At 42.9% G+C, this 23,152-nt stretch overlaps 1 protein-coding gene across 1 annotated transcript; it reads left to right on the forward strand.

The window, feature by feature from the left end:
- The first annotated feature begins 19,595 nt into the window (after positions 1–19,595).
- Positions 19,596–22,839, forward strand: LOC147722849 (uncharacterized). Its single transcript, XM_086966903.1, has 2 exons — positions 19,596–20,868; positions 22,639–22,839. Exons 1-2 carry the CDS (start codon positions 19,596–19,598, stop codon positions 22,665–22,667), a joined length of 1,302 nt encoding a protein of 433 aa, XP_086823029.1. The 3' UTR covers positions 22,668–22,839.
- The last annotated feature ends 313 nt before the right edge of the window (positions 22,840–23,152 follow it).

Here is a 23,152-nt window from a genome sequence, read left to right on the forward strand (position 1 = left end):
TAAATAATGTTTATTAATTGGTAATTCATTTTTATAAATTGGTCATTAATTTGTATTAATTGATTATTATGTTAATTGTATTTTTTATTATTAGGAGCAGGTTGTGGGTTTATAGGGGAATTGGGTGTGAAGTAATTTAATTGTAATAATATTTATTTTTATTTATATGTATTGATACTTAATTGATAATTAATTATTTATTAGTAATTAATTTATTGGTAATAACTTATTTATTGGTAATTAATTGTTATTAATTGGTCATTATTTTAAATACAATTTTTTATTGGTATTGATAATTAATTTCATCTTATTTTAATATTAAATCATTTCTTTCCCTACTGTTACACTCTGGAGTGGGAATAGTAATTTTTACCCCTACGCCATCTAACTTTATCCCTACTGTTGCACTCTGGAGAGGGAATAGTAATTTTTACCCTCCCGCTATCCAACGCTTTCCCTACTGTGGCAGTGTTTGGAGTGGGAATAGTAATTTTTACCCCTATGCTATCCAACGCTTTCCCTACTGTTGCACTCTCTGGAGTGGGAATAGTAATTTTTACCCCTACGCTATCCAATGCTTTCCCTACTGTTGCACTCTATGGAGTGTGAATAGTAATTTTTAACGCCGCTATCCAAAACTTTCCCTACTGTTGCACTCTCTGGAGTGGGAATAGTAATTTTTACCCCTAGGCTATCCAACGTTTTCACTACCGTTGCACTCATTATTAATTACCATAAAATTGTATTTTAATTATTATATTTTATTTATTTTTATATTTATATATGTTTATTTATATATTTATGTCAATATATTTTTATTATTGTTCTAAATATTTTATAATTAAGATTAATAATTATTTTATAATATTAAGTACATTTATATTTTAAAAAATTGTTTACATTTACATTTATTATTTTTACATTTTAAGCTTTTTTACATTATTTCAATTGTTTTATTTAATCATGTTCATTATTTAATTACATTTCTAGTATTTTTAATACATTTAAAAAATGTGATATTTTAGTTAACTATATTTTAACATTGTATATTTTGGAATCGATATTTTAGTACTTACCTGTTTGTAGATAGGCATTCTATATTCTGTCCCTCGATATTTTGGCATCGATATTTTGATAATTCGATATTTTGTCCCTCGATATTTCGATACTGAACCGTAAAATAGGTGGTATTGTTGTATCGTAGAGTGGCGTGGAGTGTATTGGCGTAGTGTAGGTACTAAACTGTTATAGGAAAGTCTTATAGAAAAGTGTCAGATAGTGGAATAGAGTGTTTTACATTGGAGTGTACAGACATGGAGTGGAATATATAGTTGGCCAGTAGAGTGTACAAGGATAGGGTGGAGTAGAATATTGAGGAGTGGTATGAAGTGTGGTAAACATTTATAGAATGGAGTTGTATAGAGTGGAGTGGTATAGAGTGGAAACGTGTGTCATACAATGGAGCGGCGTAGAGAGGGGTACCGTACAGCGGGGTGGCGAACAATGGGGTACTGTACAGTGGAGGTGCACACAGTGGAGTAGTTTAGACTAGAATGGTGTGTTGTGGGGTAGAGTGTAATAGGATACAGTGGAGTGGCATTCAGTGATGTGGAATAACATACAGTAGAGGGGAAAAGAGTAAAGTTGGGTATAGTGTAATAGCATAGAATGGAGTGGCGTACAGTGGTATAGCGTAGCATAAAGTGAAGTACAGTGGAGTGGCATAGAGTGAAGTCTCTAACAGTGGAGAGGTGTAGAATTGAGTGGCGTAAAGTGGAAAAGAATATAGTGGAGTCACTACAGTGGCACATCATAAGATTTATGTGAAATTTATCAGCATTGTAGATTATTGTGTGCAGAGTAATGCCAAACAGCGAATTGCGGTGCCTTGCGTTTCTCCAGATTTACCAATCAATGCAGGGACATGAATGGTGGACTTGCGTTCTTTCGTAAATCTGAATTAAGTATTGCATTGCCCATGCAACACCATGAGTGATGCAAGGGTACCACAAGCCAATAATACAACTAGGCCTTAGGTATATTTTTGGTCATGGTATACAGGCATAACTTTGAAATGTAACTTGGTACATGGCGATGGCAAGCCAGTATATATTTGGGAATGGCTGTTTTTAGAAAAAGAAAAGACAGACATATTCTTTTTACTACACTTTGGCTGTGTTCAGTGTTAGAGCCTTAACTGGGGTAAGTGGTAGGTCCCTATCTATTTCCACTTTATTAAAGAAATAATAGGTAGGAAAATTGTTATATTTTTTTTAACATTTTTAAATATGTTTCACGATTATGTATGACTGTAGTTTCACAAACGTTTGTGAAATAACACAAAAGTAAAACTGTGACAGATATCACTAAGTTTAAATGCCTTAAAACGTACAAAATACTTAGTCTACGTAGCTACAGTACCCAAAAAGCATCATCTCTGCACCATAATTTATAGTCCTGCCAAATTTCATGTGAATCAATTCAGCCATTTTGACGCTACATCAAATTCAATAGTCTACGGAAAATGCATTGGTGGAAAGACGCGTTTTGGGCCCCCCTTTAATATTTGCATCTCCTTAACGATTCACCCAAAACATTTACATCATCTCAAATGTAGAAAATGTTATAGGTATGGAAAGTTTTGTAATGATTCATCAAAGGGGTGGAAAGTTTATTAGGGGGCTAATTTCCAAGGAATTCCTATAGTTGGGAAGACAAACTATAACTGCGGAGTGGCAATAAGATGAAATGTGATATCTTTCTTTTTATCTATTGTATTTGTTATGTATTTGTTTGCTTACATAGTCATGTGGCCATAAATGTGTCTTTTAGTTTGTCATGCGGTAAATCTGAAACTTTACATATGCAGTCTAGTTTATTCTTTGAGCTTCCTTGCTACTTATGAGGTTAATATTTTTTTTTCTAGTGGCCATTTATCATGTCCTTCAAATAGTAGTTTGTGTGGCTCACTCCTAGGGCACTTTTTTATGTTGTTGCGAAGGGGTGCATAAAAAAGACAATTTTTGTTTGGCTTGTTGGGCTAATTTGATTTTCTCAGCCAGAGAGCATGCAAAAAAAGTATGTCGTTTTTCATGTAGTAAATCTTAAACTTTGTTTATTTTTTGGGCTTCCTTACTACTTTTATCTTTTAAAGTTTAGCTACTTCAGCTTTTATGCTGGTGCTCGAATTGAGGACTGTTTTTCATAGATGCAATGCAAATGTTTTCACTTTTCTGACAACGTGATCTGGCATTAGGTCACATACATCTTAAAACGGAGATGGTGACACACATTGCATTTCAAATTCCGATACTGCTGCTAAAGTTAATTTGTGGGCATCTGTAGAAATCCCTTGTGAGTAGTGATCTGTTTTTGATATTTTGGTGATAGATTCTTGAATCCCGGGGAGCCTCTGAAGATGTTTGTCTAGGTTGCTTTGTGATTTGAGCAATTGGCATTGAAGGGTGCACATTGGAGTTTTTATCTGTATTTTGTTGTCAATCTTTCTAGTGTTTTCTGTTTCCTTTTTTGTGGTGTGGCAGTTTTCTGAAGCTTAAGCTTAATGTGGTGAAAGCTTTATTTATCCAAACAAAACATTTTCTGCCATGGTTATCTGTTGAAAGTTTACGATTACTGTATGATGAGCTTTGAGTTCTTCCATGTTGAAATGTTTCCCTTGTTTGTTGGTTGTCAAGTAAAAAGTTGTTCACAGGTCTTAATGGAATATGATAAATGAAACAAATATGGTGGTGATCCTTCCTAGCAATAGTGTCAGTTTAGTTAAAGCTGATTAATTGTAGATTGTGAAGACAATGTTTAGTGTGTGTACTGCCGTAGGGATAGAGTACAGAGATGAGCTGGTGATGACTGAAAGCATCAAGGCATGTGATATTTGGTTGTTTGTCAAACCACATTGTAAAATCACTAAGGATGTACAGATTAATGTATCTGATATGGCATCTAACAAGGTATATGAATGCAGCTTTACTCAGAGTTGACTTGTACAGTAGTAGAAATGTACAGGGGTAGGATTGAATCTTAGCAGTGACTTGCAAGTTGATAGCCACAATGAATTAATTGAATAAATAGTCCTCCTTTTGTGTTGCCTTGGTGATTCTGTGTATGACTTCAGTGTCCTATAGGATTGCCTCACTGAGTGCTGGTATCATGTCATCTCTAAGACATCATTGAGTAATGAAAGCCGGTCTGGTCATGAGTCAATCATTAGATCATACATATATAGTTCCTTCTAGAACATTGATTGTGCACTGATAAGCATACACTCTAGGTGGGGATGATGGTGTATTAAGGTAGTAGGTTGAGGCAAAATATGAGTTTGAGTTACTTGAGTTGTTGCTAGGGTTGGCAGGTGTGAGGTGTACTGTAAGAGTTGAGGGTCGTATGGTTTAGAATTGTAGTGCATTCTGTATCCTCCGGGTATTCACTTTCCTGCTCAAGGAGACTTAGGTGTTTTTTACAAGTCTAGCGGTCCATGGACCGCTAGACTACCGGGGCAGTGGCGGTCTCCCTACTGTCATATTATGACCAGGGCAGTTGGGCCGCCCTAAAAACGACCTCAACTGCCAGGGATCAGAGATACCTGGTGGTGGTCTTGAGGCCGCAATATGCTTGGCAGGCTGCTGTGGGCCCGCCAAGCATATTACTGGTTTCCTTACCACCACACTTTACATGGAGGTACGACCGCAATGAAAAGTGTGAAAGTGAGGAAACAAAGAGGACCCTCTGTTGCCTCTGTGCCATTGTGTGCATGCAGGGGAGCACATGGGGTGCCCCCTGTCTGTATGCACCCCATGTTCCTACACAGATTTTGTGCATTTCGGCCCGTGCAGGAACATGGTTTCACTTTCTTATGGTGGTGCCAATTTTAAAGGCACCATCATGGGAACGCCAAAGAACTTCTCACCAGCAACTTAAGAAGCTGTAATCTGGCTGGCGGTCTGTTATGGTTTTGGCAGTGTTCGAGCGTGGCGGCCCTGCTCCCACATGGCCAAAGTCATAATAGGGCTCTTAGTAGAAATGTAATTGATTTAGATTGGTATGGACAATCTAGACTATCATATGCTGGGTATAAGTAGTTGAGACGTTGTGGATATTTTGTATAATGGTTCTGTCTAGTTGTCATTTTTGTAGTGTTGCAAGGTTGAAAAGACAGATTTAATTGAAAGTGAAGTACCTTGCCTCATTTTTGTGCCTCCAGAATGTGCACAGTGTGTGTGTTAATGGTGAAAGTTGCAATCAATGTTGTGTGTTTGAAGCTTCATCGTATGTTGGTGTTACATAGGTAAGGTTGTGGGGTGTTGGGATGGGGGCATTGACAAAAGGTAACTTTTTTTTAGGTAAGCCTGCATTTACTAGACTAAACTTTTGGTACTCTTGCCTGATCAGCCTTGCATCATTTACAATGCTTGCCATATACAATAAATGGCAAAATGAGTTATAACTGATTTGATTTTCTGTGTGAATAAAACTCAAGTCCACACTGGAGGAGTACTTGAGGATTCAAATCGACGTCTTATGCTATTATATGGCTTTTACAGACAACTCTGAAATTTCTTCATAAAATTAAACTGAATACATTTGAACAATCCCATAGGTGTTCAGGTTCAAACAGAGGAGACTGGGAACATTGGTGTTACTTTTACTCCCATTTACCGGTGTTTTGTCCATTAGACTTTTTGTTAAAGTGCTTTCATTTTAATCTGGTGTTAAGATCTTTAGACAACACTTTGACCAGCATCCCTGAGTAAAGGGGAAGTGTTGTATCCTAGAGTAATATTAGTTATCAGCTCAAGCAACACCAGGCTCAATCTACTATGCTGGCAAAGTCGAAAAAGATATTCAGAATTTATCAGTATGAATATTATCGCTAAGGCAACACCAACATTTCTTAGAATTTAGAGTGAATTTGACACTTACTTCACAAGTTGTAAGACTTAGTTTTAGAATGCTGATTTAAATACTTTAAATTCGAATTGATTTTCCATGTCTCAAGCATGACTTTTAGAGCATATGTGAATTGCATCAAGTGAATGTTTATGTATGTTTTCTTATTTTGTGTTCCTACAATAAAAAGTAAACACTTAAAAATTAGAAGTTATTTGAATTCATAACATTGCACGTTATAGGCCAAAATACATTTTGTTCATAATATCTGTAGGAAGGTGGAGTATTATGTGGTGATGCTGGTTAGGCCTTGCCGTGCAATACTCTCAGAGAAGATGGTCTTTGAATTCATAATATTAAATCCTTAACTCAGTCCTGGTAGTGTGACAAAGAGAAGTCTTTCTTTACTAGAGAAACATGTGTTAAGCATTTCATAGTACCAACATGGACGATAAGTAATTGAAACAACTTGATAGAAATCAGACACCAATTCATTTTAATAAAGGGTATTGTTATCTTAATTTAGACACCAAAAGGAAATAATCAGATAAGTATAATTGGAGTTATGTATTTTAGAAGAAAACATAAATCGCAGCAATTCAATACTGCAGAACCTTTGCATTGCGGTCAATGGGAAAAAGGGGTAGCCACATCTGTCACTTGCAGGTCGAGTTGCATAGAAGCCAGGGAAGGTTAAGGTGATGCAAAATCCAGGACTAAGCCACGAAAGTCAGTCCACCTATACCTGGCCCATTGAGACAGGGTGCAGAGTTGTCCTGGCTGTCCCTGGTGCTGAAGGGGAGACCTGGGAGAGCTGCTTTTTATTGCTTACATGGTACAGAGGAGAACAAGATGCAAAAATACAACAACAGGGTGGTTGCTGACATTGGTCAAAGGTCGGATATATTTCCCTCTAGGTGCACGACAAGTGCAGCAGTTGGTTGCCGGGCTGCGGACCAACAAGCCTTGGCAGTGGTAAACTTTGGAGAAAGGTATTTCGATGTTTGGTGGTCCTGAGGAACAGAGTAGCTGCATGTAACTTTGTGGATGGCAGGACTACTGTTCTCACAATGCACTATAAATTTGGGTACAATGATCGAATCAAGAATTTAATTACTTATTCAGAAACACAAAGCACCTTCAATTAGTCTGCTATCTGTAACACAAAGACAAAATCTTTGAGACAAAACTTTCCACCACGATACTTTAGAAAAATATATTCTTATTTAATTTTTTGTATTCAAATTTTTGCGTAATTTTGTCAATAAAAACATGTAGGTTGCCCCAAGATAGGAGAGTGCAAAAAAAGTGTGATTTCAAGGGGGTGAGCAAGTGAAGTAGAAAGGAAATGGCCAAATGATAGATAAGAGAGGTGAGTTTTATAATTTCAACAATCAATACTGTATAACAATCTTTTCAAAATAGCAGTATTGGACACCTAGCCAACAAACATCAGTTCATCTGAATTGCAATCAACAACAATGTAGAATTCTCATAACAGTATCCACAATCTTGCACTATCTACAAAAGTTGGAAAGATAATGGTCTGAGGTGTATGCGTAGAAAATGTCGACGTTTCGACTCGACTTATTCCCGAACGGTGATTTGGACCTGGGGATTGCGAGTCTTCATCAGGACAAAACAACGAGGCAACCAGGGAATATTGAGTAACCCTGAAAACAAGAGAGGTGGAGATTCACAGTTATTAACCGTGGTGAAAATTGCAGCCTGACCCCACTGGGGTATGGCAGTTATCTCTTACCCTTTATGGTAGAGAAGGCGTTGGTATGGTGATCCGAATTCACCAAAGTCTCAAACAGGGTTCCTGCAGAGACAAAGAGGGGGATTGAAGTAGTTAATTTGGACACTGTCAGTATATCCTGTATACACTGTCTCAAAATGACTGGCATATTACTATTTCAGCATTGTCAAATACCTTGGTTGTATGTATAAACAGCCTCCACGATGTGAAGTTTCCAAGCTGTCACTTCAAGGGCGGAAGTACCCTGCACAAATGACAATTGTTCCTAATTGATTATGTCATTAATGTTACTTATAGAGGGGTTATGACAATGCTGAAATAGTAATATGCCAGTCATTTTGAGACAGTGTATACAGGATATACTGACAGTGTCCAAATTAATCCTAGGTATGACCCACCGTGTCCACGTAAGAAATAATGACTCCCTCTACATGGACTAAATATGAACATAACTTCAAGGTAAATAGATGCCTCCGCCTCACTAACTATTGTGGGTGGGACTAAACATCATGAGATTGGGATATACTCTACTTCAATCCCCCTCTTTGTCTCTGCAGGAACCCTGTTTGAGACTTTGGTGAATTCGGATCACCATACCAACGCCTTCTCTACCATAAAGGGTAAGAGATAACTGCCATACCCCAGTGGGGTCAGGCTGCAATTTTCACCACGGTTAATAACTGTGAATCTCCACCTCTCTTGTTTTCAGGGTTACTCAATATTCCCTGGTTGCCTCGTTGTTTTGTCCTGATGAAGACTCGCAATCCCCAGGTCCAAATCACCGTTCAGGAATAAGTCGAGTCGAAACGTCGACATTTTCTACGCATACACCTCAGACCATTATCTTTCCAACTTTTGTAGATAGTGCAAGATTGTGGATACTGTTACGAGAATTCTACATTGTTGTTGATTGCAATTCAGATGAACTGATGTTTGTTGGCTAGGTGTCCAATACTGCTATTTTGAAAAGATTGTTATACAGTATTGATTGTTGAAATTATAAAACTCACCTCTCTTATCTATCATTTTGCCATTTCCTTTCTACTTCACTTGCTCACCCCCTTGAAATCACACTTTTTTTGCACTCTCCTATCTTGGGGCAACCTACATGTTTTTATTGACAAAATTACGCAAAAATTTGAATACAAAAAATTAAATAAGAATATATTTTTCTAAAGTATCGTGGTGGAAAGTTTTGTCTCAAAGATTTTGTCTTTGTGTTACAGATAGCAGACTAATTGAAGGTGCTTTGTGTTTCTGAATAAGTAATTAAATTCTTGATTCGATCATTGTACCCAAATTTATAGGTCTAGGACCATTGTTTGCTTATATCATTAGATACCCAGGTCCATACCTTAAGGGTCACCCCATTTTTGTAATGCTCACAATGCACTAGGCCATCTGGATTTGGGCAATCAATCGGAGGGCCCGAAGGCCAGGGATTCTTTGGGTCTAGAGTGTTGTTTTATCAGAAAATTACAGGGGACCGATGCCACCAGTCCAAGGGAGTCTGAGGGTATTTTAGTCTTCCACAGGGGTCCATCTGTCTGGGAGATCCGAGAGTTAGCCCAGGGGGAGTCTTGATCAGGCAGATCCAGGAGCGTCTTTTTGTGTTGCAAATCTAGGAGCGTTGCCACAAAGGCAGAGTATCCCTCTTTTGCTCTGTGCAAGTCCTATTGTCGCAGAAATAGGTCTCTTCTTTTTCCTTTTTGATTCACTTGAAGCCAGAACGGAGCTTCTTTTGTCAGGGGGGAGTCCCTTAAATCCAATGTTTAGGGGAGTTAGAGGTGTGGGAGCAAGTAGCCAATGGACTTCTTGTCCCTGCAGCTAGTCCACTCCTGAGGTGACCACATCCGGGGGTGTAGGTCAACCTTGCTACACAGAACCCACTATTTCTTCCACTTTTAAAAATGGTAGAAGTCTTCCTCAGGTGTACATGAGAAACAGCCTTTACCACACAGTCTGAACCACACAGTATCTGAACCACGGGAAGTCTTAACAACGCATGTTTTACCACGCATGCCTTTGCAATACATTTACCTGAATCATGCATGCCTGAACCACGCATTTTGGTAAGTATATATATGTTTTTTTCTAAATGTTGTTCATAAAGGTTTTTTGGTGTATGTATGTATATGAAATGCTGATGAAAATGGCGGAACTCTGTTTGAAGAACAATTTCTTTATGTATGGAAATGAAACCTACAGGCAGCTGCGGGGAATGACCATGGGTACCTGCTTCGCCCCCAGCTATGCCAACTTACACACAGTGATCGCTTTATGCAAAATATTTACAGATATATATTTATAGCAATATATCCATACTAATATAATAAAGAGAGAGCCCAAACCTTTGAGGCGGGTAATCTCAGGATCCACAGCACCAATCACAACACCCAATACAGCGTTGGAAAGGGCAGTTGCATCAGAAGGACATAGGCTATGCAGACGCCCACCATATACATTTAAACGGTAAAAGAACCGTGCCAGCAAAGTAGTCCCTTGTGGGCGTGTCTGCGTTGTGCTGTGGGCGTGTGCTGGGGCGTGACAAATGCTGGGGGCGTGACAAACGCTGGGGGCGTGTGGTACGTTCCGCCCTTCATGCCATGTCTCATATCGTGTGCTAATCCCACCCTGCTCCCTTTAAATACCCCTGCACCCCATAATCATAACCCACCCTTACTCCTTAAAATACCCCAACACCCTTAAACACTAACCCATCTTAACCCTATAAATATGCCCTCTACCCCAAAACCTATCCCTAAACCCTAAAAATACCCATGTACCACAAAACCCAAACCTAGCCCTGAACCCTATAAATACCCCTGTACCTCAAAACCCAAACCTACCCCTGAACCCTAAAATACCCCTGTACCCCAAAACCCAAACCTAGCCCTGAACCCTTAAAATACCCCTGTACCACAAAACCCAAACCTACCCCTGAACCCTAAAAATACCCCTGTACCCCAAAACCCAAACCTAGCCCTGAACCCTAAAATAACCCTGTACCCCAAAACCCAAACCTACCCCTGAACCCTAAAATACCCCTATACCCCAAAACCCAAACTTAGCCCTGAACCCTAAAAAGTACCCCTGTACCCCAAAACCCAAACCTAGCCCTAAACCCTTGAAATACCCCTGTACCCCCAAACCTACCCCTGAACCCTAAAAATACCCCTATACTCCAAAACCCAAACCTAGCCCTAAACCCTAAAATACCCCTGTACCCCAAAACCCATACCTATCCCTAAACCATAACACTACCCCTGTACCCCATAACCCAAAACTATATCTGAACCCTTAAAATACCCAAACACCACAAAACATTTACCTCAGTACCCCAAAACATATACCCATATACCCATACTTACCTTATCCAAACATTAAAAAAAACATGCTTTTACCATTCATGCATTTACAACGAATTTCGTTGTAAATGTATGCGTGGTAAAAGCATATAAAATGTAATGCCATTCGTTATAATGGCATTGCGGAGTCATGGCACTTTCGTAATGAAAGTATGCGGAGTGATGGTATGCGGAAATAAAGTTGCGGAATAATGGGTGTTTACCCTCCCCCTGTAAGTACATTGGTGGAACGGCGGCCCACATCTCCAGCAACATACTCATATTTTTTCACCACCCATTTGAAAAATGCACAGGTCTCTCTCATTGATGACCAGCACCGACATGCACTTTTAGACACACCTCCCGCCACAAGTTCTAGAATTGCGAACTTTAGAGCTGGGGAGCTACGTTCGAATCTCGGCATCAGCTCGACATCCTGTGATTCCAGGCAAATCGCTTTGTCTCCCCGTGCCTACCACAAATGAATGTGTTCTTCTGTAATGTAAATTGTGCTCATGCTATGTTGTCAAGTTCGCGCTATATAATATTGCAAGGAAAAATAAAGTAGGGAAACTCGAGTTCACACACTACTGAACACGCACTCTTAAGTGCATCAGCAGTGCACTGTGAATCGGAGCGTTTCAAAGGCCTGTCACAGATAAGAAATGCTATCAAAACGAAATCCTACAAAACAATATACTACTGGCCGGCAGCCATTCATACCCGGACAACGTTGGGACAGGCTGCTAGTATCTATATATATATATCCATTGGTTGTAAAGTACTTTAAATTAATTATGTAATTAAACTTAAATTATTTTTAAGAAATTAGTAACACCCTTCTTTAGGGATGGGGTGCAAGGGATATAGGGGTTTTGGGCGGGGAAGTGTATCAATACTTAGGTGTTCATTTGTATACCAGAGTATTAATTAATAATGGCAGAAATGTATTTGATTTGAATTATGTAATAAAAATGTAATTATTTTTGAGAAACCAGTGACATCCTTCTTTAGGGACGGGATGCAAGGGATATAGTGGTAATTGGTGGGGAAGTGTATTAATACTCTGGTATTTATAATACCTGATTTTTAATAAATAATAGTAAAAATTTAGCTCAATTAAAGTAAGAAATTACAATTAAAAAAAATCATTAACACCCTCCTTTAGGGATGGGATGTAAGGGGTATAGGGCATATGGGTGTGCAAGTGAATTAATACTTGGGTATTATTATTACCTGAGGAGACTCGAGCGGGATACAAGACCTACCCGCTAGGCAGCATCTGTCGTCCCTGGGCCCCTGACGCTGTTGGTAACCCTCCCGCCGCATCCAACATCCCGCGGCTGCCGAGGGGGAGACCACAGCTCCCAGACAGCACTGTGATTGCCTCGCCCACCGCCACGCATCTCCCGCGCCCGGAGGCGCTCAAACAGTGGCAGCACTGACCGGGACTTGGAAGGAGACTCAAGCGGGATACAAGACCTACCAGCTAGGCAGCATCTGTCGTCCCTGGGCTCCTGACGCTGTTGGTAACCCTCCCGCCGCATCCAACATCCCGCGGCTGCCGAGGGGGAGACCACAGCTCCCAGACAGCACTGCGACTGCCCCGCCCACCGCCACGCATCTCGCGCGCCCGGAGGCGCTCAAACAGCAGCAGACCCTCCCGCGTCACGGGACGCGTGTGGGCGACGCCGGGCTGAGCACGGGCCGTCTGTGGCCGTCCGTGGACGACTGGGGACAGGACGGCCACCTCCCTTACCATTGGCACCCAATCCTGAAAGTACCCGGCACTCTCTTACAAGGTACTGTCATCCGCTCTTCCATTTTTTTTTTCCAGGCCATTGTGCTAGTTGCCCTTCGTAAGAGTGCGAGTGACAATCTTCTTCTGTGCAGGACTAATCGTGTCCTTATACACTTTCTCCCATACCTTGCTGTTGATTAACGAGGCACCCCACAGCAAATATGAGTATTCAGGGCAAGAAAACTAAACCACCTGCTTCTCGCCCAAATACTAGACTTCAGGCCACAATGCCGCAGTCCCTCCCAACACTGACGGCCATTGACAAAATGCTACAACAGACCATAGGGGTGGTTGCCAACGCAATTTAAATACCGAAAGAAGATTATCCTTCCCACCCACAATAAGCACTGAAGTCCATGGTGAAGATTGCTCGGTTATTGCCATTGATCCTACTATCCTGGACTCTTACTTAACATCCACCTATGCCGAGCTGCCCTGTGCACAGATACCAGCCAAGACCTCAGTAGCTGATGATTTATCATTGGCTTTAGTTGAGTCCTCCATTAACAATGACCATCAACCCTGTATCTTGACTTCCCCCCCTCCGGTGGCAAAATCAAAACCTGGTAGGGTGGGCTCTAAGACAAAAAAGGATAGTCATCCTAAGAATCTAGGTACAAAGAAACATCTGACTACCCCCGGCACCCAACTACAGGGATACCATGCTGGGTCACCAATATGGTGACGGATCTCCAGAACAGTCTAGAGCAAATAATTGCCTCCCACATTAAACCTCTGGTCTCAAAACAATAAGACTATGGGGATAACTAAGCCACATAATTCCCAAGGTAACTCATTACCCCCTGCTCTAGTCGGTGACTCTACAATGGCACCCTGCCTTGAGGTAGCTAACTCCACCGTTCCCGTAGTACCAAATAGAAAATCTGGACCGACAACTACTGCTGCTAAGTCCTTAAACCTCATACCCCCCCCTACACCTGTAGCCAACCCACTAGGTCTTACCATATCTCCCGTTGTGGACCAAACTGCCAAATCTAGTCAACATCCCAAGGAGGGTAAAAATACGGCACCAAAAAATGTTGTACCTTCATCGAGACCTCCCCCATCTAAGGCAACCTTTAAACGAGTGCCGACAATAAATTTGCCCCCAGAAGCACAACCATATGTAGTTGCCCTAGTGGGTGTTCCACCCCTTAGTGAGGGGAAGAGAGAATATGAGGTAGACTTACATAACAAGTATATACAGTGGCTGAGCCTAAATAGACCCTTACCTCCTAACATTTCAGGCCACATATTGGCAGTGAGAAGAGTAGACTGGATTGGAAGGGGCCCTAAAACAGTGGCATGGGATGTTGTTACAATTTAATTTTAGGGACTCCTCTGCTGTTGATCACATCTGTAGAACCCCTTCCCACAGAGAGTCCCAAATATTCCCTTTGCATTTGTCCTACCCCAAGCCATAAACCGTCTCACAATAGGAGACCACAGTATACCAGAAACCATCTCTCCCACCCGAACGGGATTCACCATTGGCAGCCATTTGGGGAGGGCTTTCTTCCACACCCCCCGATCTACCCGATACAAGCTCATTGGAACAGGTTTAGCGTCCTCGAGGAGGTGGACTGACTCACTCAGTCATGTACGCCCCCACGAGAACATAATGAGGGTAACTCAGAGGATGGTGTTGCAATACAGGAAAAGTCACTATCATCTGCCAGTTGCGAGGTCCTCTGCCCTTATGCCTCAAAGTGGGAGGAGACAAGGGTAGAACAGAGCCTGGACCAGGTAATACCAAGAGAACAAGGGGGTGAGAAGGATAAAGTTAAGGCTATGGAAGGTAGTATAAAAATACTCTTGTGGAATGTCGCAGGCCTAAAGAGCAAGCTACTTGTACCAGACTGGTCCTCCTTCATGACCACTCATGACATTTGCTTGATGCAAGAAACCTGGTCCCTTGAGGCGAGCGACAGTCCCGGTTTTGCTACCTATGACATTCCTGCAGTCTCCGGGGGGAGAGGCAACCCTTCTGGTGGCCTTGCCATATGGGTAGGCTTACACTTAGGCATGCAGGCTGTACAAGTGGCTACAAACTCCCCAGATATCCAATGTGTTTTGCTAACATCTGTTAGTAGATCTACATTGGCTATTATTAATATCTACTCTAGGCCTACCGTGAACGGGAAAGAATCGAGTACTATCCAAGCACTCGACCATTTCCTTCAGACACTTGACCCCGCAACTCCGATCATTCTTGGTGGCGATCTGAATTGTCAGTTTGACCCGTTGGGTGGATCCGAGCTGTGTGAGGAGGATGAGGTCGACTTGCTGTGGCACATCCCAGCCCCAAGAATTGCCCCGGTCAAGGCCTGGACCCCGTTAGTATTACAAATCAAGGCCTTGACCCTTGCAATGTCTTTGCGGGCATGCAATGGAAGGGGCAACAACGAAAGTTCCGGCCTGCCCACATATAATAGGATAAACCGTACTTCCACCATTGACTGCCTCATGTTGGAAGCCAAACATTGGGGCAAGTTTAAGGACTTTGGGGTGGTCCCAAGGCACAATAGTGACCAAAATGCGCTGGTTCTAACGCTTAAACCCGGTGCATTTGGACTAACTAACCCTGACTCTAATTCCACTCCGACAGTCCCACCACATATTATATCTAACAACAGGAGAAGAGTCAAATGGCCTTCTTGCCTAGACTCTCCTACCCGTCTCGCAAAAATCTATCAGAGAGCTGTTCCACTAATAAGCGATATGGGTAATTCCACCTCCCATGGGCAGATTATAGAGACCCACAGAAAGTTAGTTGAGAGTCTAGGGGATGTATTTTATCCGGTTAGTGGGACTAAGTTGCGTCGGAATAAAACACATCCCTGGCACAACCACGCATGTAAAAAGTCAAAGAAAGACCTACTCAAGGCAATTAAATCTAGGGATATCCTTAAAATTCGAGCAACTAGACTGCTGTATAAGAAGGTGCTCATTAGAGCAAAGAGCGAATGGAAGGAATCTAGGTGGGAAGAGATGAGACAGGCACTACTCCTAAAAGATTCTAAGACCTTTTGGCTAATTGTTACTTCCTCAGTGTCAGGTGAGAGAGATGCTGGGGTCTTGAATATTGCTCCTATAGTGTGGGAGGAACACTTTAAGTCACTCTATACAAGTCCTGAGTTGGAGGAAACTGGGTGCCAGGCCCAGGATGGGCTGCCAGAATTAGTTTTGGAACCTCGGGCCTGTGCGCCACGGGACCTCCGGCACGAGAGCCGACTGCCGGGGGCCCCGGGGTCCGGGAGCTTGGTTCCACGTGCCTGCACGGCCCGGGACCTCCGGCACGAGTGTCGACTGCTGGGGGCCCCGGGCACTGGGACTTCCCCCTCTCAAAATCATAAGTTCAACCAAGCTTCCGAGATTCCCGTCGCCCCTGACCCCCTGCATGAGAGCCGACTGCCGGGGCCTTGGGCCCCGGGATCTCAGCTTCTTGCACCCACATGACCCGGGACCTCCCGCACGAGTGTCGACTGCTGGGGGCACCGGGTCTAGGGATTTCCCCTTGTCAAAACCACAGCTCCAGCCAAGCTCCCGAGATTCCCATGGCCCCAGACCCCCCGCACGAGTGTAGACTGCCGGAGGTCTTGGGCCCTGGACCTGGATCCTGTCTCACAATAGTGGGACATGATGCCCATACTGGGACTCCCACTTATAGTTCAGACAACATTACACTCAGGGAAGTTGAATTGGCAATTGAGAAATTGCTCCCGAATAAGGCCCCGGGTCTGGATAAGCTCCCTGGAGATCTCTTTCGCTCCCAGCCAAAAATCTGGGCACCATATTTGATGGTCCTGTTCAATGCTGTCTTACAGGGCTCCCCAGTACCTGAGACCTGGCTGGGAGCTGAGATTGTTCCAACTTTTAAAAAGGGCTGCCCGCTCGCCCCATCAAATTATAGACCAATTAGTTTACTCGACACGACCCAGAAGCTGATGGGCTGAATCCTGCTGGAGAGGTTATTGGGCTGGATGGAGGAAAACAAAACTTTGACCACCCTCCAAGCTGGTTTTAGATCAGGGGTCTCGACTCTGGACCAGATCTTTAGACTCCAGGTCTTATACTGCAAAACTGCAAGAGTAGAGGGTGGCAGCCTCTACCTTGTTTTTGTGGACCTGCGGGCCGCATTCGATCTGGTCCCCAGGGAGAGGCTCTGGACGGTGTTGGAGGAACTTGGTCTCCCTCCTTACTTACTAGATGCCCTTACCCGACTCCATACTGGGAATTACGCCCAGGTGAGGTGTGGGAAAAACGGGGAATTATCCGATCGCTTCCCTGTTACCAGGGGCGTACGCCAGGGATGCGTACTGGCCCCTACCCTCTTTAGCTTGTATGTTAATGGCCTGATAGATAGACTTAATTGTGTCAGCGATAACGATGCTCCACGCCTGGCTACTGGCAGGGTGCCCGCTCTGATGTTCGCGGACGACACCTTGTTGTTGTCGCGGACATCATCGGGCATCCAGCGGGTTTTGGACGGGTTTGTTTCTTTCTGCGCCTCGCGGGGTTTGGAGATCAACTTGGAGAAAACCAAGTTCATGATCTTCAACCCCCCGAGGCACACCCGCCCAAACCCCACATTGAATGGAACCCCACTTGAGCGAGTTAAGACCTTTATATACCTGGGGGTGACTTTGACAGAACACTTTACATGGGACCATCAAGTCTCTAAATCCTCCTTGAGACTTGCACAGATTATGGGTGGCGTAGGCAGACTCCATAGTGCCTCAACCTTTAAACCGGCTACCCCTGCCCTAGAGATATATAAAACACAGGTTAGGTCTGCAGCCTTGTATGCTGCTGAACTCTGGGGACACACTAACGCATGTAATTTAATGAAAGTTGAGCAGTCTTTCATGCGAAATCTGTTTGGTCTTCCACAAAGCACGCCCCTGCTACCACTACGCTTGGACCTGGGTCTGGAACCTATTACTGACCTGGTGGCTGCCCGACCTCTGCTCTATTGGAGAAGGCTCTGGTCTGTGCCGGAGCTTGAACCGTTCAGAGCAGAATTCAATACTATCTGGGGGCAGCTAAAGAACAAGAATATACCTTAGTTGGTACATGTTAAGACTCTCCTTTACCAAATAGGTCTTTCCCAACTTTGGGATACACCGGAGGACAGCTGCATGAGGATGCAAAGGACTGTACTGGTGGCAGCTGTAAAATCGCATAACCTCAAACTGCTACACTGTTCTACTTACCTGGGCAGATTGTCCACTGAGCTCCTCACAACAAAAGTTGAATACAGGATGGAGGTGTTTTTGGACCTGGTGCAGCCTCCACTGGCAAGAAAACTATATATTCAATTGAGGCACGGCTCTTTACCGGTTGGGGCATTGACATCCAGATGGGCAAAAACGACGAAGGCTAACTGCCCTGCCTGTAATCACGCCAAGGAAGACATTGTACATATCCTCTTTTTTTGTCGCGCATACAGTGAAATTCGAAAGTGCTGGATTATCCCATTATGCAAAAATGTGGGCTTCAGACACTGTGGACACGCTTGTAGAGTGCTAACTTATGACACTGCCCATCTCATTGTTTTTGCCGTCTACCGGTTTTTACTTGGCATGTGGCGGAAAAGAACTGTATTTATCCATAAGAAATAATGGACTACTGCTTTTATGCTTTATCATTCCTTTGATAACCAAAGTTTAATAATTTATTAATTCTGAATATTTATGTTTCATTATTGTGCTTGTACATATTTTATTGCACTTTTATGGTCTTTGACCGAAATAAAGTTATGAAAGTTAAAGTTATATACCTGTGTATTAATATATATTGGCAGAGGCATACTTAAGTTAAATTATGCAAATAAAGTATAGAAAAAACTAACATCCTCCTTTAGGGACAGGATGCAAGCGATATAAGGGTTATGGGTGGGGAAGTGTATTAACACCTAGATTTAACAATACTTGAGTATTCATTTTTGCAATTGAAATAATAATTGCAACATTATATAATTGTTTAATATATTGTAAAAAGGAAGTCGATTAAATGTTAAAAGATGTTTGAAAATTAATAATATATTTGTAATATATTCACAATACTGTTTTAACAATAACAAGAATTTTACTAAAAATAGTATGACAAAAAATAAAAACATCATTTTCTGAAAATAAACATTTTAGTTCTAGTAAAACACATTTTTGAAAAAACTTCATAAATATATAATTTATTAAAAAAATATAATTTGAATTTTTTCATTTAATAACATGTTATAGAAATAACTTTTAAGTACTTTCTCATGCTTTTCAATAGCTGTCAATGACAAAAAATCCTTTTTTTATGTTTACAGCTTTGCCTCATGTACGTGGTCGTGTGTCTGTTTCACAGTTTGTTGAGCATTGAGGTCAAGATCGGAAGCGAGAAAGATCTTTGTCCCAGTAAGCACGCTCGGCCCCACCACAGCTGCTCACAACCCCCTCATTGACTCCATAACAAAGCGGCTCACAGCCCTTGAAAACCAGGTCGACACTATCACCCAGGGCTTAATAGAAATCCTTCTTAACCTCGGTATAGCCTGCAAACCCCACAAACCCCCTCTCCGAACCCCCCTCCTCGCCAACGCCAACATCACCCAGGGGCCCACAGTAGCCCTCAACGCCCACCCGATTGATCCCTATCCCAAGGACCTGGTTTCCAGTCCCAAAAAATCCGAACACTCCAGAGCCCCATGCACCAGGCCCCGACCACTATCTCTTCTCACTCCCTAGCAGGCTCAAAACACCTGACCTCCAGACCGCGCAGATCAGAAGCTCCTATGTCAGACAGAGAAGCAGCCTTACTAGCCACTACCTACGACCCTACCATCTCAGTTTCACCTAAATCTAAAATCCAAGTAATCACGAGCTACCGGAAAGACCTACCCACCCTCAAACGACAGAGATTACCAGTCCTCACCGCTATACCTAGAGAGGCTAAAGACAAAACCACCAGCAATCAGGAGAAAATCACCAACTGCCTCCTAATCAACTGCAGATCGGCCTCACTACTTGCAACGGACTTAGCCGAAGCTATCCTCACACACAACATTGACGTTGCGTTCCTCACGGAGACCTGGCTAAACAAGGCATCTCCTCCCTGCCTAGACATGCTGGTACCACCTGGTTTCTCCCTCATCTCCAAAGACAGGATAGATCAACGAGGAAGTGGGGTTGCTATCATCCACAAGGACAGCTGGAGCATCACAGAAACCTCCTCCTTCGAGTACAACTCATTCGAATGTCTATCCGCTGTCATCAAAACCAAAGACAACGACTCTCTACTGTGTCATCTACTCTATCACCCCCCGGGCAGAAACAACGAGTTTGGAGATCAACTATCCAACCTGATTGCACAAGATGCTCTCGGTGATTCCAACAACATAATTCTTGGTGACCTGAATCTCCGATGGAACGAAATCCATAACCCTCTAATCAGATCGCTATCCAGCCTCCTCTCCGACAACAACCTTACTCAACATTGCACTGAGGAGACGCACTACAAAGGAGCCACACTGGACGCCATCATCGCGCAAAAGAACTCAATCACGGTCAACCACATACTACCTGTTGACTGGTCAGATCATCATATGATCCTATTTCACATCAATCACCCCATCATCCCGCTTAAACCTCCCCAAGACCCCCCCAAATGGTCAAGAAACCTCTCCCAAGTACCCCAAGACATTCTAGAAGGTCAACTAAGTTCACTTCTTCCAGACAACTCTTTGCACCTCTCGACCAATGATCTCATCGACCACTACAACTCCGAGCTAGTCTCCATTCTCGATAATCTAGCTCCACTAAAGCTCAAAAGAAGCCGTGCCACCCCTTCTAGAACCTGGTTCAATGCGGACCTCAACGCAGAAAGAAGATCCTTGAGAGCCAAAGAAAGAAAGTGGAGAAACAACCCAACAGCCATCCTTCGCTTACAACTAAAAACAGCACGCAGGAAATACAACAACCACATCAAAAACAAGAAATCCAGCTTCTTCCGAGAGGCACTAGCCAATTCCAAAAACAGACCTAAGGAGCTCTACAACATAATCAGACGTCAAACATCCAAGCCTCTGCCCTCACCCCTGCAGGAGTCCAAAGAACTATGCGATAACTTCGCCACCTTCTTCAATGATAAAGTCTTAAAAATCAAATTATCTCTAGACATCAACAACTCACACCTCCCGAAGAACAACGCGGCCATCCCACAGGCCCTACCATCCGGCTCCTCCCCCCTCCGTTGGCTAATATTTCGCCACGTGCAGGAAACTGAGATAATCTCGTTGATCTCGACCTCCAAACCATCAGCTCACATCTCAGACCCCATTCCTCCCTCACTAATCAAAAAAATGAAGCTCACCTTAGCACCTATCTGGGGCAAAATCATAAACAGCTCCCTACAAAGCGGAGTGGTCCCCGACTGTCTAAAAATGGGACAAGTCACCCCTTTGCTGAAAAAACCCGGTCTTGACTCTACTGACTTGAACAATTTCAGACAGATATCTAACCTCCCTCTACTCGCCAAAACACTGGAACGATGCGTTCTCCTGCAATTGACTCATCATCTGGATAACATCAATCTCCTAGACCCCCTCCAATCCGGCTTCAGACAAGGCCGCAGCACAGAAACCGCGATGCTGAACATCATAGACGACATTCACGGTTCACTTGACGCTGACAAATGCTGCCTCCTCATACTCCTTGATTTATCCGCAGCTTTCGACACGGTGGACCATAAGCTCCTCATCAAGACTCTGCAAGTAAGAGCTGGCCTCGGCGAGGTAGTTCTCGAGTGGTTTTCCTCCTTTCTACACAACCGCTCGCAAATAATAAAAATGAAGAACTTCACCTCCGAATCCCAGCAAGTCAACAAGGGTGTCCCCCAAAGATCAGTACTTTCTCCTCAGCTCTTCAACATCTATATGGAACCGCTCGCCAAACTACTCAGGAATGCCAATATCCACTTCCACCTCTACGCGGATGACACACAGATCTACCTGGAAACCTCTTCACTTAATGACATCCACAGACTAAATGCCGTCTTAAATGATGTTCAAGATTGGCTGACAAAGAATCACCTGAAACTCAATCCCGACAAGATCGAAACTCTTCTCATCTCAAACAAAGAAGACAACCCTCAAATCATCGAGTGGCTGAAGTCGATCGATGCTCTTAAAGGTTCTCTCACGCTAGCTGATTCCGTAAAATCTCTGGGCTTCACCTTAGACCCCAAACTAACCTTGACAAACCACATTAAGAACTCGTCAAAAAGCGCATTCTTTAACCTCAGACTTCTGAACAAAATCAAACCTTTCATTCCCAACAAGGACCTTAAACTAGCCACGCAATCTCTAGTTCTATCTAGACTGGACTTTGGGAACTCAATCCTAACAGGCATCCCCAAATCACACCTGGCTCCATTAAAAACAACATTGCATGCGGCAGCAAGAATGATCACAGGATGCAAAAACTCCGACCACATCTCCCCTGCACTCAAAGAACTTGAATGGCTCCCGGTGGATATGCGTAGCACCTTCAGAACGGCCTGCCTAACCCACAAGGCCCTCCACACCGGAAAACCAGAATACCTGGCAAACAAACTCACAAAAGCTGGCCAAAGTAGAATCTTGAGAAGCTCTAACTCCCTGCTGCTCATCCTACCAAAAACCAGAAAGAAGAAAACTGTGGACTGCTCCTTCACAGGAAATGCCCCCAAAATATGGAACTCTATCCCCCCGCATATCAGAACCATACCGTCCTATGCGGAATTCAAGAGCCAACTCAAATCCTTGTTCCTCATCTGTTCCCTAGGTCCTGGGTAACTAGGATCAACATCCATCCCCAGAACTATGTGATAACTCTGTATCCTATTACCAAGAAGTCCTACTGTACGAACTTCTCCTCCCCCCTAATTGTCATTTGATGATCACATTTATTTGTTATGTGTCTTTTTGTCCACCTTTTCATTCCTTTTACTGTAAAGCGCTCTGCTACCTTCGGGTCTTGTTAGCGCTATAGAAAACTTCTAAATAAATAAATAAATAAATAAATGTAGGAGGCTATCCGCAATGTAAGGATAGTGGGGGAGGTAGTTAGATGATAGGTAGTAATATTGTAAATGTACATGATGCTTTAACCACAAATTAATTCCCATAGAGGTTGTGATCGCATGCCCTCGTCGGCCCGGTTGCTTTTATCTTGAAAATAGGTTTAAAATACTAGTTAAAAAAAGTACTACCACTATTTTAAATCATTTTCAAATAAAAGTGACATTTAAAAACTTTTTTTGCGTTGCGTTTTTCAAAGCATTACTATTTTTTGTGCACACTGGATGAAGACC

Source organism: Lissotriton vulgaris, chromosome 4_1 (assembly GCF_964263255.1).
Source record: "Lissotriton vulgaris chromosome 4_1, aLisVul1.2, whole genome shotgun sequence".
In the NCBI taxonomy this organism is placed as follows: domain Eukaryota; kingdom Metazoa; phylum Chordata; class Amphibia; order Caudata; family Salamandridae; genus Lissotriton; species Lissotriton vulgaris.